General features: G+C 39.6%; 2 protein-coding genes across 7 annotated transcripts in view; one reads left to right on the top strand and one right to left on the bottom strand.

Moving 5' to 3' along the window:
* MMUT (methylmalonyl-CoA mutase) overlaps positions 1-12202 on the bottom strand; it is a 22506-nt gene extending 10304 nt beyond the window's left edge. The window contains exons 1-8 of one of the 3 annotated variants that reach the window (XM_086743810.1): positions 12072-12202; positions 10271-10682; positions 8063-8430; positions 7214-7371; positions 5637-5808; positions 3165-3413; positions 1847-1958; positions 434-549 (exon numbers count right to left, since the gene is read on the bottom strand). In XM_086743810.1, the coding sequence (XP_086599936.1) occupies positions 434-549; positions 1847-1958; positions 3165-3413; positions 5637-5808; positions 7214-7371; positions 8063-8430; positions 10271-10649 (1554 nt within the window). In that variant the 5' untranslated portion in view covers positions 10650-10682; positions 12072-12202. Of the gene's footprint in view, positions 1-433; positions 550-1846; positions 1959-3164; positions 3414-5636; positions 5809-7213; positions 7372-8062; positions 8431-10270; positions 10683-11761; positions 11782-11804; positions 12040-12071 lie in introns of those variants that run through there. The other 2 variants (XM_086743808.1, XM_086743809.1) reach the window with 2 other exon arrangements.
* CENPQ (centromere protein Q) lies at positions 12106-18352 on the top strand. 4 transcript variants are annotated; one of them, XM_086743812.1, is made up of 9 exons: positions 12106-12211; positions 13154-13309; positions 14047-14101; positions 14836-14950; positions 15215-15283; positions 16524-16653; positions 16773-16892; positions 17166-17243; positions 17688-18352. In XM_086743812.1, exons 2-9 carry the CDS (start codon positions 13157-13159, stop codon positions 17814-17816), a joined length of 849 nt encoding a protein of 282 aa, XP_086599938.1. In that variant the 5' UTR covers positions 12106-12211; positions 13154-13156; the 3' UTR covers positions 17817-18352. The 4 variants fall into 4 exon arrangements, with proteins under 4 accessions (XP_086599938.1, XP_086599937.1, XP_086599940.1 ...); XM_086743811.1 differs by having other exon boundaries at positions 14044-14101; XM_086743814.1 differs by lacking the exon at positions 12106-12211 and having other exon boundaries at positions 13161-13309; positions 14047-14111; positions 14845-14950.

Genomic DNA, 18352 nt, shown 5'->3' with positions numbered 1-18352 from the left:
GAAGGTAGGTTTTGATTGCTGGTTCCAGAACCCTGTCCCTTAATCGCACGTGACAAGCTGCACCAAATAGTCTGAGTGATTAAGTAACGTTACATACATTTAGAGCAAAATACTGCATAGCTATTTTCTACCTTATTTTCAGAAAATGGAAATTTCTCAATTTTGAAAGGTTAGACACATATTCACAAGACAACCTGAAATACAATGATTAAAACCAAATGAACATAACAAAATAATTTTTGTTTGTATTCTGATACTGTGTTTCTTGGGATTTTCCACCAGCCTCCACTGAAGTTGAACAGAAATCTAGCTCCTTGGCTAAAGACTAGCATGGATTCTCAGAAATTTGATGGTCAAGTTTCTGGCAAGCCACCTTTACTCAAGTTCTACCTGCAATTACAAGAACTTTCATTTTTAAGAAGGTAGTTCCCACCTTATTAATCTTCTCGATCTGCTTGCTACGGACTGAAGTATTATCAATAGCCAGAACTTCGACTGTCTCCTCTTTTTCTAGCTGATGCTTGTTTACTCCAACAATTACTTCAGACCCTATTTCCAGTGGAAACACCAGAAACTCAGAATACATTTGCAAACTACTGTGAAAAGACACAATATTAATAGGACAAGAAAATTTTGAGCAATATAACGCAAGAGTTTGTTTTATAACTATATATATAAAAATACTTATTTTTTTTTCTTATAGGAAGGACTTAAGTCTGTATTTTCCATATTTTACGATGAGAGATGATTTGATGCACTAACACTCAACTCAGTGAATACTGGGCCAGAAAAAAAGATTTGAAATAGAACAATATTTATCTTACAAACTGATTTAGTAATGAGTCACTAATATACATTAGCTATTTTTCTCTTTTTAAGTTTACATAACTGAATCTTACAAAATTAAGCAGAAATGCTGGTCTCCTGCACTGCTCTGCATTAACTTTTCTGATTTACCAGATAAATAAGAAAGTGAAGTTCTTACCTAAAACTACTCCATGTGAATAAAAATTAATTTATTATGTTGGAAAACTGTATTTTAGCTATCAACCAGTGTGGGCTTTACAACCATTTTTATTTGCAGTGCCTGATAACATTACTACATGCTTTGAAGCAACATGAAGTAATTTACCTTGGGAGAGAAAACGCAGAACTTTATTGATTATTCTTTAACGCTCTTAATTAAAGACCTGCTTCAAATTTATCCTCCAAACAAAAAAGTTCATATAACTTCTTTCATGTTCGAGTTATCCCTAGCTTCTGTTACTGGACTGCTACTGGAATGCAGACTACAAAAAGTGGAACAGAGCTATAAATGTACACGTAGACACATTTCCACATAAACCTAATATATGTGTACATATGCATAAACATATATATATTGAACACAAAGAGCTGCAACAGATGACTGCATTTTTTCTGGTCTTCAAGAAAAATGGGCAGCTCTCAAGCAAAACCAGGAATTTGGCCCGATACATTCAATCTCGCCATCTGCTGGCAGTCTTGCTTTTAAATTCAGGAGTCAGTTTAAAGATACCATCAGAAATTAAGCAATTAACTACTGAAGGCCCAAAATTCTCATTTAAAATAGTCTTTCTAGTGCTTTGGCGAATCTAGTCTAAAATATGTCAAGCAAGACTGTTTTCATACTGGTACTGTATTTCATACACACTACTATCTATTTCCAGAAGCTTTTACTGACATAAAAATATTACTAAATTATTACTCACAATCTACTACTCCTAAACTAAGAAGAAAAAAAAAACAATAAAAATGTGTGTAAAAAAACTTTACACAAAGGTATTCTATTGGCAGTTTTCCCTTCTTTCATCTCCTTGCTCCCTACCAGAGTCAATCCTGGCTTGTCTTCGAGCGGCACACTCTTCAATACGAAGTTTGGGAATCCCCTCAGCAACAGCTTTGGCCATTCCACCCATTTCTTCAATCTCCTCAACAAGCTGAGAAATGAAAAGGATTGAGAAAGTGAGTTGTAACAAGGTTCACAAAATGAGCGTTGCACTTGTACTGCATATACAGTCCTGTGTTTTAAAAGTGTGTTTCCTGTCCCCATGTCTCTGACTACAGGTTTTGGTATAAATTAAGAGACATCACAAACCAAAGAGCATTTTTATTATCAAACCCCCATGAATTCAATAACAGTACATGCACATTGTTCAACTGACTTCTGCCTACCAACCAGCCCTTATGGTTACATGTATACAAATATAAATAAATTGAAAAAAAGTCAGGGTCAGTTCTCTGATCCTGAACACAAGTGCCACGGCATGGTTCAGCTCTTACACAACAGAAGCTCATTCAGCTCCAAACAGGGTGACTGCATTCAAGCTGCCTACTGAAAATGGCCATCAGATGATGCCTCGCACTGTCTAGAAGAGTCCTAGTTGACAAAGATGTAAAAAACACATCAGACACTGTTGTGGCTACATAGTCGCAGGCTGCATTAGCTTATTAATTTGGGACTCTGAATAGGAGCAATAATTTGCTCGAAAAGAGAAACACTGGGTTTAGCTAAGCTAGACATGTAGGCATCTATCTTTATGCAGGACTGGCACCAGTCAGGACTACTGTTGCACAGTACTTTCCACATGCAAGTAATGACTGGCAGCTAAAAATATTATTAAAAAAAAAGGTATTCTGATCCAGCAGAAAAATTTCTCCTAAATTCTGCATAATACTCAAGTATGGCCAGACAAGTCTCTGCCTACATGCTTGACTATAAAATTTTGCTTTCAATAACCCCTAGTTTTAAAGCCTCAAGCAGATCACCACAGGCATGTAACTAAGTAGGTTGGTTTGACTCTTTGTTCTGTTGAAATCCCTTTTTTCTTATGCATAAAACAGAGATCCCAGCAAACTGGGAGTCTTCAGTCTGCAAGGAACTTTGCAAGGCCTGATTATTTGTTCCACACTGAGATATTTCCCTTTTGAATGTAGTCTACCAGAAGGCTGAAGTCTCTCTTTCTCTAAATATATGCTGTATTTACTTTGTAAAGTTCATTTACAAAGAAATCTCTGAAGCATAAGTGTAAAATAATTCCCTTTTTGGGAGTTGCCAAGTTATCAAATAGTTCCTTAAAAGACATTTCTCAAAACTCCTATGCCTAAAATTTTCCCACAAAACATAAAAGGTTATGCAAACTGACCTTTAAAGCAGCTTCATAGACATCATTGGTGAGGCACTCCATGAGGTAAGATCCCCCCCAGGGGTCCGCCACTTTAGGAATCCCCGACTCCTCTTGAATTATGATCTGCGTGTTCCGAGCAATGCGAGCACTCTTCACTGTAGGCAAACCCAAGGCTTCGTCAAATGAATTTGTATGCAAAGACTGTGTACCTCCAAACACTGCGGCCATCGCTTCAATCGCAGTACGGATAACGTTGTTAAAGGGATCCTGGAAGGAAAAGGAGTTCTCAACAGTTCTGCCACGAGGCTGAGACAGATTAATCACACATATACTACTGCAATGAAATGAATGCAAGATTCCCCACTGAAACACTGTAATCATAACAAAAACTGAAAAAGAAAACAGTCAATAATAAACACTCAAATTGATATGTCACTTATCAGTATCTTGGATAAAAAGATTAATCCATAAAGAAAGCCAAAAATATCAGTGTATGATTAACAAAGCAAAGCTTCACTTATATTTAGTGGTGTTTCAAAGAACTTAATGAATCCAAGTTGGAGAAGATGGAATATTTAGTCCCGATGTTCCCAATCCTGGAGTTCCAGAAGTCTTGGAGCAGTGAATAGCACGTCTGGCAGACAGGTTACTAGTCAAGATGCATTTTGGAACTACATGTATTTAATATTTTCAATAATGACAGCATTACACAAAGGTAGGAATTACTGTTGAAATTTGCTGGTGCTATAAAACTGAAAGATACCTGTGGGTGAACTGGGATATTAACCAAAACAAACAGGTAATCTGGAGTACAAGGTACAGAAACAGAGTTAGTATTACAAAATAAAATCTCAGCTTTTATGTCAAAATTTTTATCTGCTCTTTCACACATCTAGATAGTTGAGTTGTATATACGTGCCTTTACAGTCAAAGAAGAGTTACCATGATCTCCAGGGGTTGACTTGTGTTTTGAGATGGAGTAAAGATTCACCCACTGCATTTGCTCAACTTATTTCATTTGATTATTGAGGGAACGTAACAGTAGCTCAGATTGCTTACCTAATTCTTGACATGCTTAGTTGGGATGAAATGTATCCCAAAAAATTAAGAGCTACCAATGACCTTCAAGAAGGCAAAAGGAATAATGAAATCTGTGAATTACATTATTTTCTGTAAAGAAATGGAATTAATATCACTATTTTACAAGGACATGGTAATTCTACCCACACTGGAGTCTATTTCTGGTTCAAGTATTCCATTTAAAGAATTACAGAAAAATGTGATTTGGATGAGTAAGAATGTAAAACCTAATTTATGAGTGGCTACCTATCTAAAGGCAGGCCAAAGAAAAATGTATTTGCCCTCTGAAACCTATAAAGAGCAAACACTGTGCACTATATAAAGATAAACAGTGTTTAGACAGGAAAAAAAAGGGTTATGATCTGGTCAGAAATATATTTACACTGGACACTAGAAGACAGTTGATCATATTTTTGGTAATATTAATATTTTACACTCATACAATACTTTTAGTGGGAGGGCCCGCAAAGGCTACTCTTCAAAAATTCCATTGTTTTAGTTTTACAGTATTCCTGTAATGTAAGTAAACAATACGTTTGCTCTGAAAAAAAAAGAATAAAACCAAGGCACAGAAGTCAAATAGCAATGATTGCAATCACAACCTAAAAATAACTCATATTGCATGAAACTGATTGAGAGCAGGCCTTGGAATAAGAGCTAGAACCCAGCTCTGACCTCACTTGTGAAACTATATATGCAGTTCAATGATTTATTTTCTTCTTGTGATGTAACTCAACAGGAAAAGCAGGAAGTGCACCCAGTTTCAAAAGAGCAGACAAGACGTAACCATTACTTCACTCTTCAGCAGCAAGGGACAGGGGCATGAATGACTTCCTTGGACGCTCAAATGAATTCTCAAGCCAGTGACCTTGAGAAAAAGGAGCCTCTACTTCCTCATTCAGCTGCATTCTGAAAGGATAACTTACAGGAAAAATCCAAGAGAGAGCTTCATGCTCTGAGTCCTGAATTAATATAAGCACCTTTCTGCAATTCTCTCTACTTAGCAGGTCTGGATCCTACTCTCAATTCAGTATTCACTAGACTGAGAAAACACACGCTTAAGACAATGATTCCAGAATGAAAATTAAGCGAGACCACAAAAAGTTAGGCACTGAGACTCTGCCTTTAGTTTCTGCCCTTTCACCGGAGCGCTACCAGGCAGAGCAGAATACTGAAGTATTTCGTAAACCAGCATTTTGGGAAGCAATGCTGCTGGCACTCAACAAAACTTTTTGTGTTACGTAAGCAAAAAGGTGTATCCAATGCTAGTGTGTGCATTTGTCAGACTGAGAGTAAGGTTGTCTCCTTCAGAAAGCTGCGTCTTTATGAGTAAAACCAGCAGCCCTCTATAAGATAAACAGCATGAGAACATATTTAAATGAGGAAGTTGATAAGAGTCCAATTTCTAACCTGCTCAGTGAGTGACCAGCCCGAAGTCTGACAATGAGCTCTCAGCAGAAGAGATTTGGGATCCTTGGGCTTAAACATTTTCTCTATCAAGTGAGCCCACAGCCGCCTCCCAGCTCTCAGCTTAGCTATTTCCATATAGAAGTTCATGCCAATTCCCCAGAAGAAGGAGAGCCTGTAATAAGAGCACATGAACAGGATAAAACATTAAACCAGTCTAATAACTCTGTTTCAGTAAAGGAGAAGTCCTAAAGCAAGGCCTCCGATTAATTTACTTTTACAGATATAACCCAGACGTAAGATGATGGGAATGTTCCTGGACACTGATGACAGTTGCTACAGAATGATACACGCTTATGTCAATAAACTGTCTTAGGCTCCAAACAAGGCGACTGCTGCAGGCAAACTGTCAGTGACAATGGTCCTTGGAACTGGTAAACTGTCCCCAGGGATTATTTTGGGGGAGTCTTAGGGCAAGCAGTGTTCCAGCAAACCACTAATACAGACAGTGGCACTCTAGTGCCAGGGAATGCTCCTGGGCACAATCTACCAGTGTAGTTACGCTCACAAACTACTTCTAATGAGAAGACATTACATATCATTAGCCTGCTTTCATCCTTTTCCTGATGATTTTAATCAAAATCCAAACCAAACAGCAGTTCAATACTAGATATTATATCAGAGAACAGACTGATTGATCTACTTTTTCCTACTTATAGCTTTTATGATTTATAAAAGTAAACATGCATATTTAAAGCCAGTAAAACTCATTATACTATAGATGCATTTTTTAACAGTGAATTAGCTACTGAAACAATTTGCCAAAGGCTCTTACAGATTCTCCATCACTGGAAAGTCTGAAAATAAGGCTGTATCTTTTTCTACATGATCCACTTTGATTTTGCCACAGATCTCAGACACAGGTTAATTGAGCTGACTCCTATAGTTTGAATGTGCAACAGGCTACGCGAACTATGCCTTTTGTTTTATAGGCCCACTGTATAGTTAGGGAATCTGTAAATCAACTAGACCACCAAAATTGTAATTCTGCTTGGTTTGGCAGTAGCTATACAAAAATAATTAAATTTTTTAAAAATTAAATTTTATTTTTACAAAATTTGCAACTCTAAATTGAACTACCCGAACTCCTCCTTGTTAAGCATTTTTCTCAAGGATTTCAAAATAATACTAATGAAAAAAATTCAATAACACTACAGCATAGAAGAACTGCAAGAGCTCTTGCTGTATTCTGCAGTCCTAAAGCTGCATCTATATGAGATATGAGCTTAGAGATCCTCTTTCTGATCCAGAGACCGACTGTCACAATGGACCTTGACAATGCTTGGGCTTGTGCATGAGCTTTATTCAGTTTATCAGTGTAGATGTAGTCAAAGTGTCTGTTGGACCAGATATATTTTCTTACCGATTAAACTGTGTTACAAAACCAAACCAAAACAAAACCTATCTGCAATGTGAGCATTGCCAATATTCCTTGTGTGTGTAAAACTACTGAATTTGATATTAAATTCTAGAGGTTTTACCAAAAGTGAGTTTTATACTTGCAAATTTCTTTAGCTTACCTGGGTGCAAATTCATCAATGGTAAGGCCAGCTTTAAGTCCAGTTCTGCAGTACTCCAAGCCATCTGCTATAGTATACGCTAATTCCAAAATGGTATCAGCTCCTGCCTCTTGCATATGGTACCCGCTGATTGAAATGGAATTAAATTTTGGCATATACTGCAAAAATAAAAGACAACAGGGTACAACAGCAGAATGGGGGATCAGAGAAGAACACTCACAAATAATACATTCTTTGTAGACAGCAAATACAACCCATCTCTATTAAGTGAGTTTGCAGATGTTTACTTCACATGCTTTTACCTTTTTGAACTATTCATTGTGCTGAAACTATCACCCACCACGGTAAGTACCTTTCTCAGTTACAGGCTGTGTGCCACCTCTCCAATGAAAACACAACAAAGAAAACAACTGGTAGTACTGAACTTCCAGTCATCAGTTCAGGACTTCACTCCTTTCATTACCTCCTTCTCATGCTTAATTTTGCAGCAGAAGCCCTTCAGTATTTCTTACCTCTTCACTCCTGCTTACAGCTGTATAATGCTTCTTAACTACAGGGATTCTTACTTTCTATGCAAAGAAGAGCCTGCCTGTTCTCATCTCCAAGCTTCCTGCCATCCTTTCAGTCTTAGGCTCATCTTAATCTGACTTTGATTTGGACTGACTTAAAAATCTTAAAATTTATGCTGCAAGTGATTTGGGATCTTAACTTCTCCTCCCGGCCCTTTCCATAACCACATCATTCTTCACTATGACAGGTCTTCCTGTTCTCCACTTTGTTCTCCAAAGTGGCTCATAAATAGTTAACTAGATGTAATAACAGAAGTAAATACATTTAAACAATGAATACCTTTGAGGTGTACTGGAAGATGTCAGCAATAATCCGCATCGATGGTTCCGGGGGGAAAATGTATGTATTTCGGACCATGAACTCCTTCAAGATGTCATTTTGGATTGTCCCTGTCAGCTTGGCCTGAGGCACTCCCTGTTCTTCTCCAGTTACAATGAATGTTGCCAACACGGGAATGACTGCCCCGTTCATCGTCATAGAAACTGACATTTTCTCTAAAGGAATTCCATCAAAAAGGATTTTGGTGTCTTCCACTGTATCAATGGCAACTCCAGCCATTCCAACGTCCCCTCGAACTCGTGGATTGTCTGAATCATAACCACGATGGGTGGCTAAATCAAAAGCAACAGATAATCCCTGCTGGCCAGCTAAACAAAAAAAAAGAAAACAAACAAACAAACAAACAACAGATTGATTCAGAAGTGTTGAACAGATTTGCATTAGAATTGGATCTAAATTTATTAACTTTATTTTACATGATCCAGGCTTGGATGATAAACCAATTTTTGATGATAAACACTGTTGCCTCCCCAAACATGTCCGACGTCTTCTAGTCTTAAGCTTTAAGGCATTTTATTAAGAAAAAAAATACTGTAGTCATTCTAGCTCAGCCACACAAATTACCATGCTTAACAGCAAACAGTATCAGGGCTTATACAGAGAAATTCTACTTAGCTGGAAACAGAAGTGTGATAAACTACGTCACATTACCTTCTCTTTATCACAAACTAAACACACACACACTGATCGTTACCCTGGCTCTAGTGACATACAGTGTTTATTTGTAAAGCAAAGTGATGCATTGTGAAATCTGTAGTAGGAGAAAATTATATAAAGCAGGGAACGGGACAGGTAGAGCTCTTGGCAGACTTGTTGCTGCAACCTGAAATCAGTACCTGAAACTCTCCTAAACTTAGGCATTCACCCTCTGACCAGCACTGTTGTTTCTGAAGTAGTTTTATCTACTGCATTTGCAAATCTGCTTCTCAGCATCAGCAGAGCCCTTAATTGTCAGGTACCAGCTATCATCTTTGATCTAAAAAGCTAGGTGTTAGCTCTGAAGCACAATGACAAAAAAATAAATTTATGCCTAGTATATATATGTCTAGTTTAGACCAAGCAATAGACATTTCAGCAGTTATGAGAACAGAAAATTAATTGTTTTTCAGCATTCCTCTAATTACAGAGAGATTTTAATTGAATTATTAGAAATGCTTTACAAATAACTAGGTCAGATTCAGAATCTATGCTAAATAATTCAATATTAAAACAACCATTAACACCACAAGAGAGACAAAAATCACAATATCACAATGTCAAAACTTGAATAAAGAGTACAATTCCTGGCAGCAAACATTCTTGATTACCTGAGCAGTGCTGCCAGCTAACTCACTTCTGCTTCAGCAGCAACGTTCAGCGGTAAAACAAGTATATTCGGAACAGTCTTTCTATTGAAATGTTTGTTTGCAAGCCTCCAATATCCTATATGTATAATTTCTTAATTTATTGTGAGTTTTACACATGGAGAGAATCAAGAATACTTGCAAGACTACTGCAGCAGTTAACATTGCTTCATATTAGCTAACCATGATATCGCAAAAGGTAAAAACCCCCAGACAACTCCTCTCCCTCACCCTGAACAGTTACGTTTCGAGTAGGAGGGACTGTGAAGTGGCAAATAAAAACATCACAGGTGTATTACAAATACTTTTAGGAAGCTGGCTTTACTAATACACCATGAACAACACTATTCATATGTATTTATATGAGTTCATTTAAAACTCACAACATGAGATGGAAACCCAAAATGTGAGAATGCAGTAACAGCAGAAGTTTAGCTAAGTGACAAAAGTTCAACAGATTTTTCCCCTACAATCTTCTCTCACGGTCACAAAATGAGTGTAAAGTGCTTCATGATCTCTGCTGGTTGGACTCTGGGATACAGCCAGATTTTGTCTAAGTGTCAAGGTAGAATAAGTAAAAACAGCATTTAACACATTCATTTCCATCTCCATAGCAAAATGAAGCAAAAGCAGTTACAAAAATGATCCAATTTCCCAGTAATAAAGAAATACAGCACCACTGGGAAGATCCTATCAGAAACCAAAACTCACAAGGCAGAATAATCACAATTGCCATGTAATTCATGATACAAATATTCCCTGTTGCTTTGCAACGCAATGTTGTTTCCCAAATCTGCTCTGTTACCTTTAATGTTGTCCTTGTAGAACTTGTTGCTCTCCTCCACTGTACTGAAGCCAGCATATTGGCGGATGGTCCACGGCCTGTACGTGTACATGGTTGGGTAGGGTCCTCGAGTGAAAGGTTTCACCCCTGGCAGCTCCTCAGGGAGGTCTTTTGTGTCCCTTTTGGAGTACAAAGGCTTGATGTCGATCCCCTCTGGGGTGTGCCAAATTAAATCCTTTGGATTCTTGCCTTTCAGCTGCTTTTCAGCAAGGGCAGCCCACTCGGGGTGCAGCGGCTGCCTGTGCAGCGAACGCCAGGCAAGCTGGCAGGCTGGAAGTTGTGCCAGGCACATGCAGTGGTGTGGCCGCAGGCGCAGGAGAGCATCCTTGGCTCTTAGCATGTCTGCCCAGCTGGTTGGCAAGTATGGGGTGAGCTGAAGAAAAGAAAAACACGTCTTTTGCATTATCATATAATATGACATGGGAGGAACAAGCAGGGAGAAGTCAAGCAGTTTGCTAAAGCCAAAACAATTACTCAAAAAAAATGAAGTGCATTTATTCGTTTACTCATTTGACAGATACTCCCTCTCCTTGCCTTTCAACCAGACAGTGCATAAAACAGAGTTCAGGAAAAACCCTACATTTCCCTCTGGCTAAGAAAAACATTCCTACAACTCATCCACATCCATGTATGAAATGTGTAACTTATTTCAGTCCCTAAGCAGCACCATCATTTATCTGTCACTGAAAAGTCAGTGTCACACATGAAGATGGCACGCCTAGCTACCTTCTCACCTTCCCATCTGCCTCTCATCTAGGAATTCCTTTATGTCAAAGAGGGACCTTCAACATCAGAGACACTCTGAAGGAGCGTCAGAAAACTGTCAGAAAACTGCTGACATGTTATTCACTTTGGAAAAGGTGGCTTGGCCTGGAGAGTATAGAGCTATACTATGAAAGAAAGCAGCAATAAACTGCAGTATGAAAGGACACAGGGATAATACAAGTTGCAGAGCTTGTCTCACATGCATGAGAGCATGGCGGATACGTTCAGTAACTCCTGAAAGCTGTAAACTCCTCTGCTTCTGCTCTCTGTACCCTCCCCAAACCAAAACCTTTACAGCTTAGCTCCAAGGGCCAGCCCACCTCTTCTCTCCCTCATCTCCTTCTCAGCTTCCTGGGAACACACATTTCCCAGAAAGCTTTATGAGGAAGTCTGCGCAAAACTGGAATGCATCCCTACTACTGTTACAGTGCTGCAGCAACATGCTCCACACAAGTGCTTTAATAATACGTATGCTACGTGTGATATACATATAATCTGATACGAAAAAAGGAGCACCAGAGGAGCACTCGGTTCCCTGTAGAGACGTGATCCTGCAGCCGGGATGGAAGGAAACCTCTGCCTCTGCTGCTCCACGGCTCCCAAGGCGATTCCCCCCAGCCCCGCACCCCGAAGGGACGACAAAGCTGCCCTGCCACCCCTCTCCGCACCTCTCCCTCCACCCCTCACCCCACAGCCGGAGGGGAGACAGGGATCACACAGCAGCGCTCACCGGCCCGGCCTGCCAGCCCCGCACCGCCCTGACAGGCCCGTCCCTGCGCAGCGCCGAGCGCCCAGCACCTCCCGCTGCCACCGCCCGCCCCCAACACGCCCCCTCAGCGGCCAGTAGGGACGAGAGGCCGGAACGGGGGCTACTCCCGGAGGGTCGCGGCCCCGCTCGCAGAAGGAATGGGAGCGCTGGAGGTGAGGTGAGGCCAGGACAGAACCCGAACCCGGCAGCCCACCGCTACCCGCAGTCAGCCCCTCCGGCAGTACCCACCGGCAGTGCGCATGCGCACAAAGCCGTCCTGCGCACCGCCCTCCTCGCAGGCGGCGGGAAGTCGCAGTGCGCAGGTGCCGGGTTGCGCGGGTTTGTTTAACGGCTGGGCGGTTTAACGCGGAGTCGGCGGAACCGTTGAGGTGGTGAGTCTCGGTGCGGGATGAGCTGGTGGGGAGGCTTTGTGGAGGTTCTCGCGGTGTTGCCTGGTAGCAACGGGGCGCAGGAGTTTTGGGGTGCGGGGTCGGGGTGTTAGTAATGAAGACTACAACTCCCAGCATACATTTCGTTCGATGGGGCTGTGTCGGCACGGCGACGGGCAGCGTTGCATGCTGGGAGTTGTAGTCCGCGCCTCGCCCTGGGATGTGATGCAAGTGCTGTCCCACAAAATCTGTAGTTATGGGGTGGAGGGGGAGAGGTAGGGCCTATTTACCTGGAGTCGGTCCTCATTGTCACCTGGCGAGCCGTGACAGGGCCGCTGCTTGAGGGAAGAAGCGACCTGAGGGGATAAAAGAAAAACTGGATGTACCCGAGTTGTTGTGCTTAGAAAAGTGAGGGCTCGTGGGGTGTAATGACTGCTTTCTTCTGTGTGTCTTCTTTTTCCTTCATCTCTATAGGGAGTAAGAAAAAAAAAATACAGGTTTTAACTGCAGCAAGGCACATTATGGTGAGGTGCTAAAGTAAAAAGTTCTGGTAATAGGATGTCTGCACTGAACTGGATTAGAAAGCTAAGGAATTTATGTTGTTGAGGCCTTTAAGAACAAATTAGCCTGTTCTCAGTGCAGTTCCCTTTGCGTTGCCTCTGCTGCTCTTTGGCATATAGACATACTGGCTTTTAGATTTAGAAAGAAATGTTGAATGCACAAAGACTTGTCTAAAAGGCAATTGGGGATGCTTTTTAGTGGTCCTGCACTTAGAAAAATATGCAAGATTTAGGCTTTGGGTTGAAAAATATGCAAACGTTTCAGCCAATTTAGCACAGGGTATTTCCGTTGTTTTGCTTGTTGGCGTGTAGTTTCTACTGCATGGGTTACAATTGGATTTTAATTTTGGTTTTGTTTCCTCCTGTTCTGTTTGTTTTACAGATAATGAAACGCTGCCACACACCTTCCAGAAAAATGGGGGAGGCCACTGGTGGGGCATCAGCAAAAAAACCCTTTAAATCACAAAATCAACAAGGACCTTCCAGCAAAAAAAAGGGAGCAGATGGAGCAGGAAGAAACCAAGGTCAAAAAAAGAAGGTAATCGTTATTGTGGATCAAACAAGTTAGAAAAGTAACCAAATAAAAAAAAAAACAAGGCATTTTTGCCCAGTTTTCTACTGGAATTGATAGAAAATATTTTGTGAACTAAATGTAATCCTCTTAAGGAAATGTTCAGTGTGAACAGCTCTTTTGAGACCCACTGCTGTAGCTGCTCCCTTGTTTCCAGAATTTCCAGTTGCATGCTACTGTGCCTTTGACAAGTAGAGGGAAGCATTGCCTGATGATTAATAAAAAGGCAAGCTGGCTGTGCAGGTTTGAAGGGCTGCATAGCATCTCTTTGAACAGAGATGCAGCTCAGGTGATGTTTATTCAGTTCTGGAGAATATTCTTTGCATATTTTAGGATTGGCCTAGGCAGCTTTCTGTTGGAGAGAGCTTACTTAACCACTTATGAACGGCATGATCTCATGATCTCAAGATGCAGCTGGATAGCCAAACATCTTGTGCATTTCTTATTTTATTACCTCATTCTTTGAATTGGAGGAACTAAGAAGAGTGAGTTGCTTTCTTTAACTTGCTTGATATGAATTACTCTTTCACAGTTCCAAAAGCCTTTTTTGTGGTCAATAGCAACAGACCTCTGTTAAAGCACTGAAGTGCTTTAACAGCCTTTTTATAGTGGATTGTTAGTAGTAGATGAATGGTTGCACAGCAGAGGATGTTTCAAAATTACCATATTTGCTGTAATTTCTCTTTTTTTTTTTTTTTTAGCAGGCCACTCAAACAGTCAAAAGGAAAGCTAAGGAAAACGAGGACTATTCTGCTGCAGGTAGGACTGTGTTCTTTCCTTATATATGCTTCAAGGAAGTTCAGTACTTTGAAAAAAAAAAAAAACAATTCAAGTAAAAGTAGTAACTGCTGTGTTGAAAACATAGATGTCTGAGATGTCACTGAAACAAATTTCAAAGTTTTTTTTTTTTCTTTCCGTAGAATATTTGCACTCCAGTTTTAGCTATAGTGCAAGTCCATTATATAGTGTTATATAGTCCATTATATAGTGTTGTATGCGCATGTATTAATCGTATGCTTTTGTTTGCAAGTGGTGTCCTTCTCTTGTAAAATTCCACCACAAGCATCCAGAACATCTTAACTTTCTCTTCACACTTCACAGGTCATTGTCTTCTCTGTCTTATGACTGGTATGTGTTGTATTGAACATAAAAAATGAGATGAGGCCTCTGCTACACTGAGTTTCTCACTTACGTATATTCTCACCTTTTTTTTTTTTTTTTTTTTTTTTTTTTAAATTTCATTCTCACTTGTATTGCCAATGATTTTGGGAAAGTATCTGTTTAGAATGAAACTATTTTGTGCTTTTTAAACAACTTGTGACTTGCAAATAATAAATACCACCTAATGTGGATAGATTTGACCTGATACGATTTTTACGTGTCACAAAACTAACTGTTACGCCTCTGACTAGACTCTGACTGAATTGAGTCACAAAGCTGTCTATCCAGGTTTGACAAATTGTATATTTTCCTTTCTTCCTTTGTGTTAACAGGAGAAAAAGGTTCTTCAAAAAAGATGAAGCTAACCAGTGCTAAAATAGGCTCTTGGCAGACTCTCTCAGAGAGCAGTAGGCAGTTTCTGGAAACTGTAATGGACTCAGCAGTACTGTAAGTGCCAAATATCTTGGTGGTTCTTCTTTGTTTCCACAAGGAATGAAGTGAAAATCATAATGTTTCTTGAACTGGAAAAGCTTTGGAGCTTTTTGGGCAATATAACTGGCTGTGTATATTTTGTACTGTAGAATATGACACTTTCTGTCTGAAGTTGGAAATTCTTATCTAGAGAAGTTCTCACTGTATTTTACTTCACTTGATGGAGTACCTGCGCTTGCAGGCTTTATGATGAAAATTCTGCCTTTATTTTCATTCCAGATGTGTTTTGTGCCAACAAACTGAGAAAAAAGGTGATGTTCAGAAGCACCTCAATTTACTGAAAGAAAGGTAAGAAGTTATAATTTAAAAAAGGGAGGGAGAGTAGGGATTTAACTTACTCAGTTGTTTTGTACCATGCTTACATATTTGCTTCTGGGAGCAATCACATTTGGGAAATCTTGGAAGGGAGAAATTGATGCAAAATCAGGGAGGGAAATATCTTGCCAGTACATTGACTGAAATGGGCAAGCAAGAGTTGTGGAGAGACCCACTTTAACTGCTTCTATATGAGTAGCAGAACCTAGGAGCTCTTCTTAAGAGCTCCTTCCATCACCTTTGTGCTCTTTATACAATGTTTAAATTTGTGGGCAGCTGTTTATTTTGTTACCATTTTGTGACAGTGGCAGGAGCCATTTTAGCTGCATTTTCTTAAATGCTAATTCATTTTCTGGCTGTTGAAGTTACTTCAGAAAGAATTGAAATTTTGTGTTGGGCCACAACTTGTAGCCTTTTTATGTCACTGTGGGAATAACTACATGTGCTTTGGTTTCTGAGAATTTTTGTGTCCATGTGTGTCGGTATACCAGGCTCTTAGCAGAGCCTGAGCCTAAGTGTTGTTTTCCTTTCTTCTTGCAGTACCCCAAACATGAGGAGCTAGTTTTTCATAAATGGTTTTGTTTTGTTTTTAATATTTAATTTGTGATGTGTTTAATTTCTGAGTTGCCAAACTCCTGCAATCTCATCTGAGATGCATGGAATTTGTGACAGTTTTGTTTATCTAACAGACAGATCCAACCTGTAAGAATTCAAGTCTTCCTCAGAATCAGAAGGACCTTTGAGAGCAAGCTAAAACTCTTCCTCTGGCGTAAAACTATATATCATGTTTCACAAAGGCGTTTACAGATTTTACTGAAATGATAAGTGTTTGGAAGCAGTGAAAAATGCTGCTTTTAGAACTTAGTTTTACTTTGAAAAGCAGAAAGGTCAGAACTAGGAAAATGTTAGTTAATGTCAATTTGCAGTCAGGGAGGATACAGGCCAATGGGTTAGAAACCACACAACGTCAGTGTAATAGCAAAGGATGGAAGGGTGGGATTTTTTTGTTCCTGGTTCCTTGCTTAGACATCTATTCCACATGATTTTGGAAAACAACTTCAACAGCTCTTCTTCCTGTCTGGGTCTTCTTACTTCACTGGCAGCAACTGGGTAAACTGAGTTTAGTTTTTCCCCAGAGAAGTCACTGGTCAGTTTTCTTTTTGTTTTGCAAAGAACTCCAAACAAGTCATGCTTTCCTTTTTCTCTAATAAAGGGTGCTGAGATCTTTCAAGACTTTAAAGGTGCCACCAGGGAAGTTGGCCAACCTGAAGAATATCCTGAGCCTTCAAATGGCAGAGAAACAAATGCTCGAGACGAATGAAGAGTCTTTGGTACAATTGCAGGTATGAAGGGCAAGGAAGGGAATAAAATCAGCTGATGCTGATTGCCAGTATCTTATATGCAAAAGCCTCACCATCGCTAAAGTAAGTTTTGCTCTGGGTTTGTGTCTATTTTGTCTTAGGAAGAAATAAATGAAGTTGAACGATCAGCAGATCGCAATGAAGAAACTATACAGCAACTGCAGTACAAAATCCAGCTGCTCAAGAACCAGTTAGAGGAAGATGAAAAAAAGGCCAAGAAGGTACTTAGAGTGATGTTCCTGCATTCCTCTAAGGAGAATGTGTTTCCAGAGCTATTGCACCCAAGCTGTTTCTGCAGACAGCATCTTATAAGGAAGGCCTTATTTTGCCTTTGAGAATGCAGCTTTTCCATCTTTTCAACTTCAGTTGCAAAATTAAGAACGTTATTTTTCAGAAGTTGGATAATGACAACCAGTTTATTTTCCAACTTCTGTGCCTGATGTTTGCTTTTGTTTGGTTGGTTTTTTTTTTTCCCCTTTTTTTTCCCCATCTAGATATTCCAGGAAAACAGCAGTGGAGCACTCCACCTTCCAGAACTCCCCAAGCGCAGTTTACAGGCACCCACTTTGCAGGTGAGCATGAAATGTATTTTCAGAGACAACTTGGCTATGAGAAGAAAAGCAACAAAATGTGCTTTTATCACTTGACCTCTGCGAGTGAGGGCAACCCTGGAAATTCTGAAATTTTTCTCTTTTCTTTTTTCTTTTTTTTTTTTTTTCTTCTTGAGAATAGTATACTTATGTTTTAAAATAAGACCAAAGCCTTAGAAAACCTGCCATTTGAAGGATCACATGTCTTTTCCTAGGAACCTTATGATCCTGGGGAACCTGTAATCATTTCTAAAATACATCTCTCTGTAACTGATGGAAAGAAAACTGTCTCATTCCATGTCTTTGAATCTTTTTTATTTTAGCTGTATTTAGGTACAGCCAGGCTGCATGAAAGTGAAATTTCTGTTGGACTCAATAAAAACTGGTTTTTATTTGCTGTCTATTATTCTATCTTTCTTTCTTTAGGAAGAAATTTTGAAGGTAAAAGATCAGAAAGGCCTTTTAAAGGATCTGAACACTATTCAGCAGTCAACTGACCTGAAGAACATGTTAACCCTCATTGAAAAGACCTATGAGAAGGTGGACTTCCTTTGAGAAACCAAAATATATAGAGTCTCCTTTGAAGGAGATAACCCATGCCAGCACTCTGTGTTAATATTGAGCAGCAGGATGCTGATTGTGGAAACAGCATTTTCTTCCTGATGGCTTTCCTGTTGTGACTGCTGAATTTCTGATAAAATATCTTCTGTGAATATTTGTATATAAATCTGTAGATACATCCTGGGACTTCAGTGATTTAAGTGATCAATGAAGGGTTTGTTGTTTGTTTTTTTTTTTTTCTTTTTTTAGGGGGAGGTTTTGGACCTGTGATGACTTCTAATGGTGATAGGTACCTGTCTTAACAGAAGGGAGGGAAATGGGTCCTAGGTTAATTTGGGCATTTTTAGAGAATAAGGTAACCTTTCCATTATATTTGAACTTCTGTATCACATCTGTAAATTGGTGAAGGCAATACCTTACCAAACTAACGTCTGTTTAGGGGTTAAATACTATTTAAACCTGAAACATAGTAAAAAATGTTTATGAAACACTCAGCTGCGCATACCCTTTTCAACTTTCTTACCATTTTT

The sequence above is a fragment of the Chlamydotis macqueenii genome, chromosome 3 (assembly GCF_036417535.1).
Source record: "Chlamydotis macqueenii isolate bChlMac1 chromosome 3, bChlMac1.mat, whole genome shotgun sequence".
NCBI classification, from domain to species: Eukaryota; Metazoa; Chordata; class Aves; order Otidiformes; family Otididae; genus Chlamydotis; species Chlamydotis macqueenii.
This window is presented reverse-complemented; position numbering and strand designations above follow the sequence as displayed.

Bases quoted from the DNA above. Each gene is read 5' to 3' on its own strand.
- CENPQ (XM_086743811.1), top strand. From the start codon at position 13,157: ATGAAACGCTGCCACACACCTTCCAGAAAAATGGGGGAGGCCACTGGT. The intron at 14,102-14,835 runs GTAGGACTGTGT...TTGTGTTAACAG, and splicing joins CGAGGACTATTCTGCTGCAG to GAGAAAAAGGTTCTTCAAAA. The intron at 14,951-15,214 runs GTAAGTGCCAAA...TTTTCATTCCAG, and splicing joins GTAATGGACTCAGCAGTACT to ATGTGTTTTGTGCCAACAAA.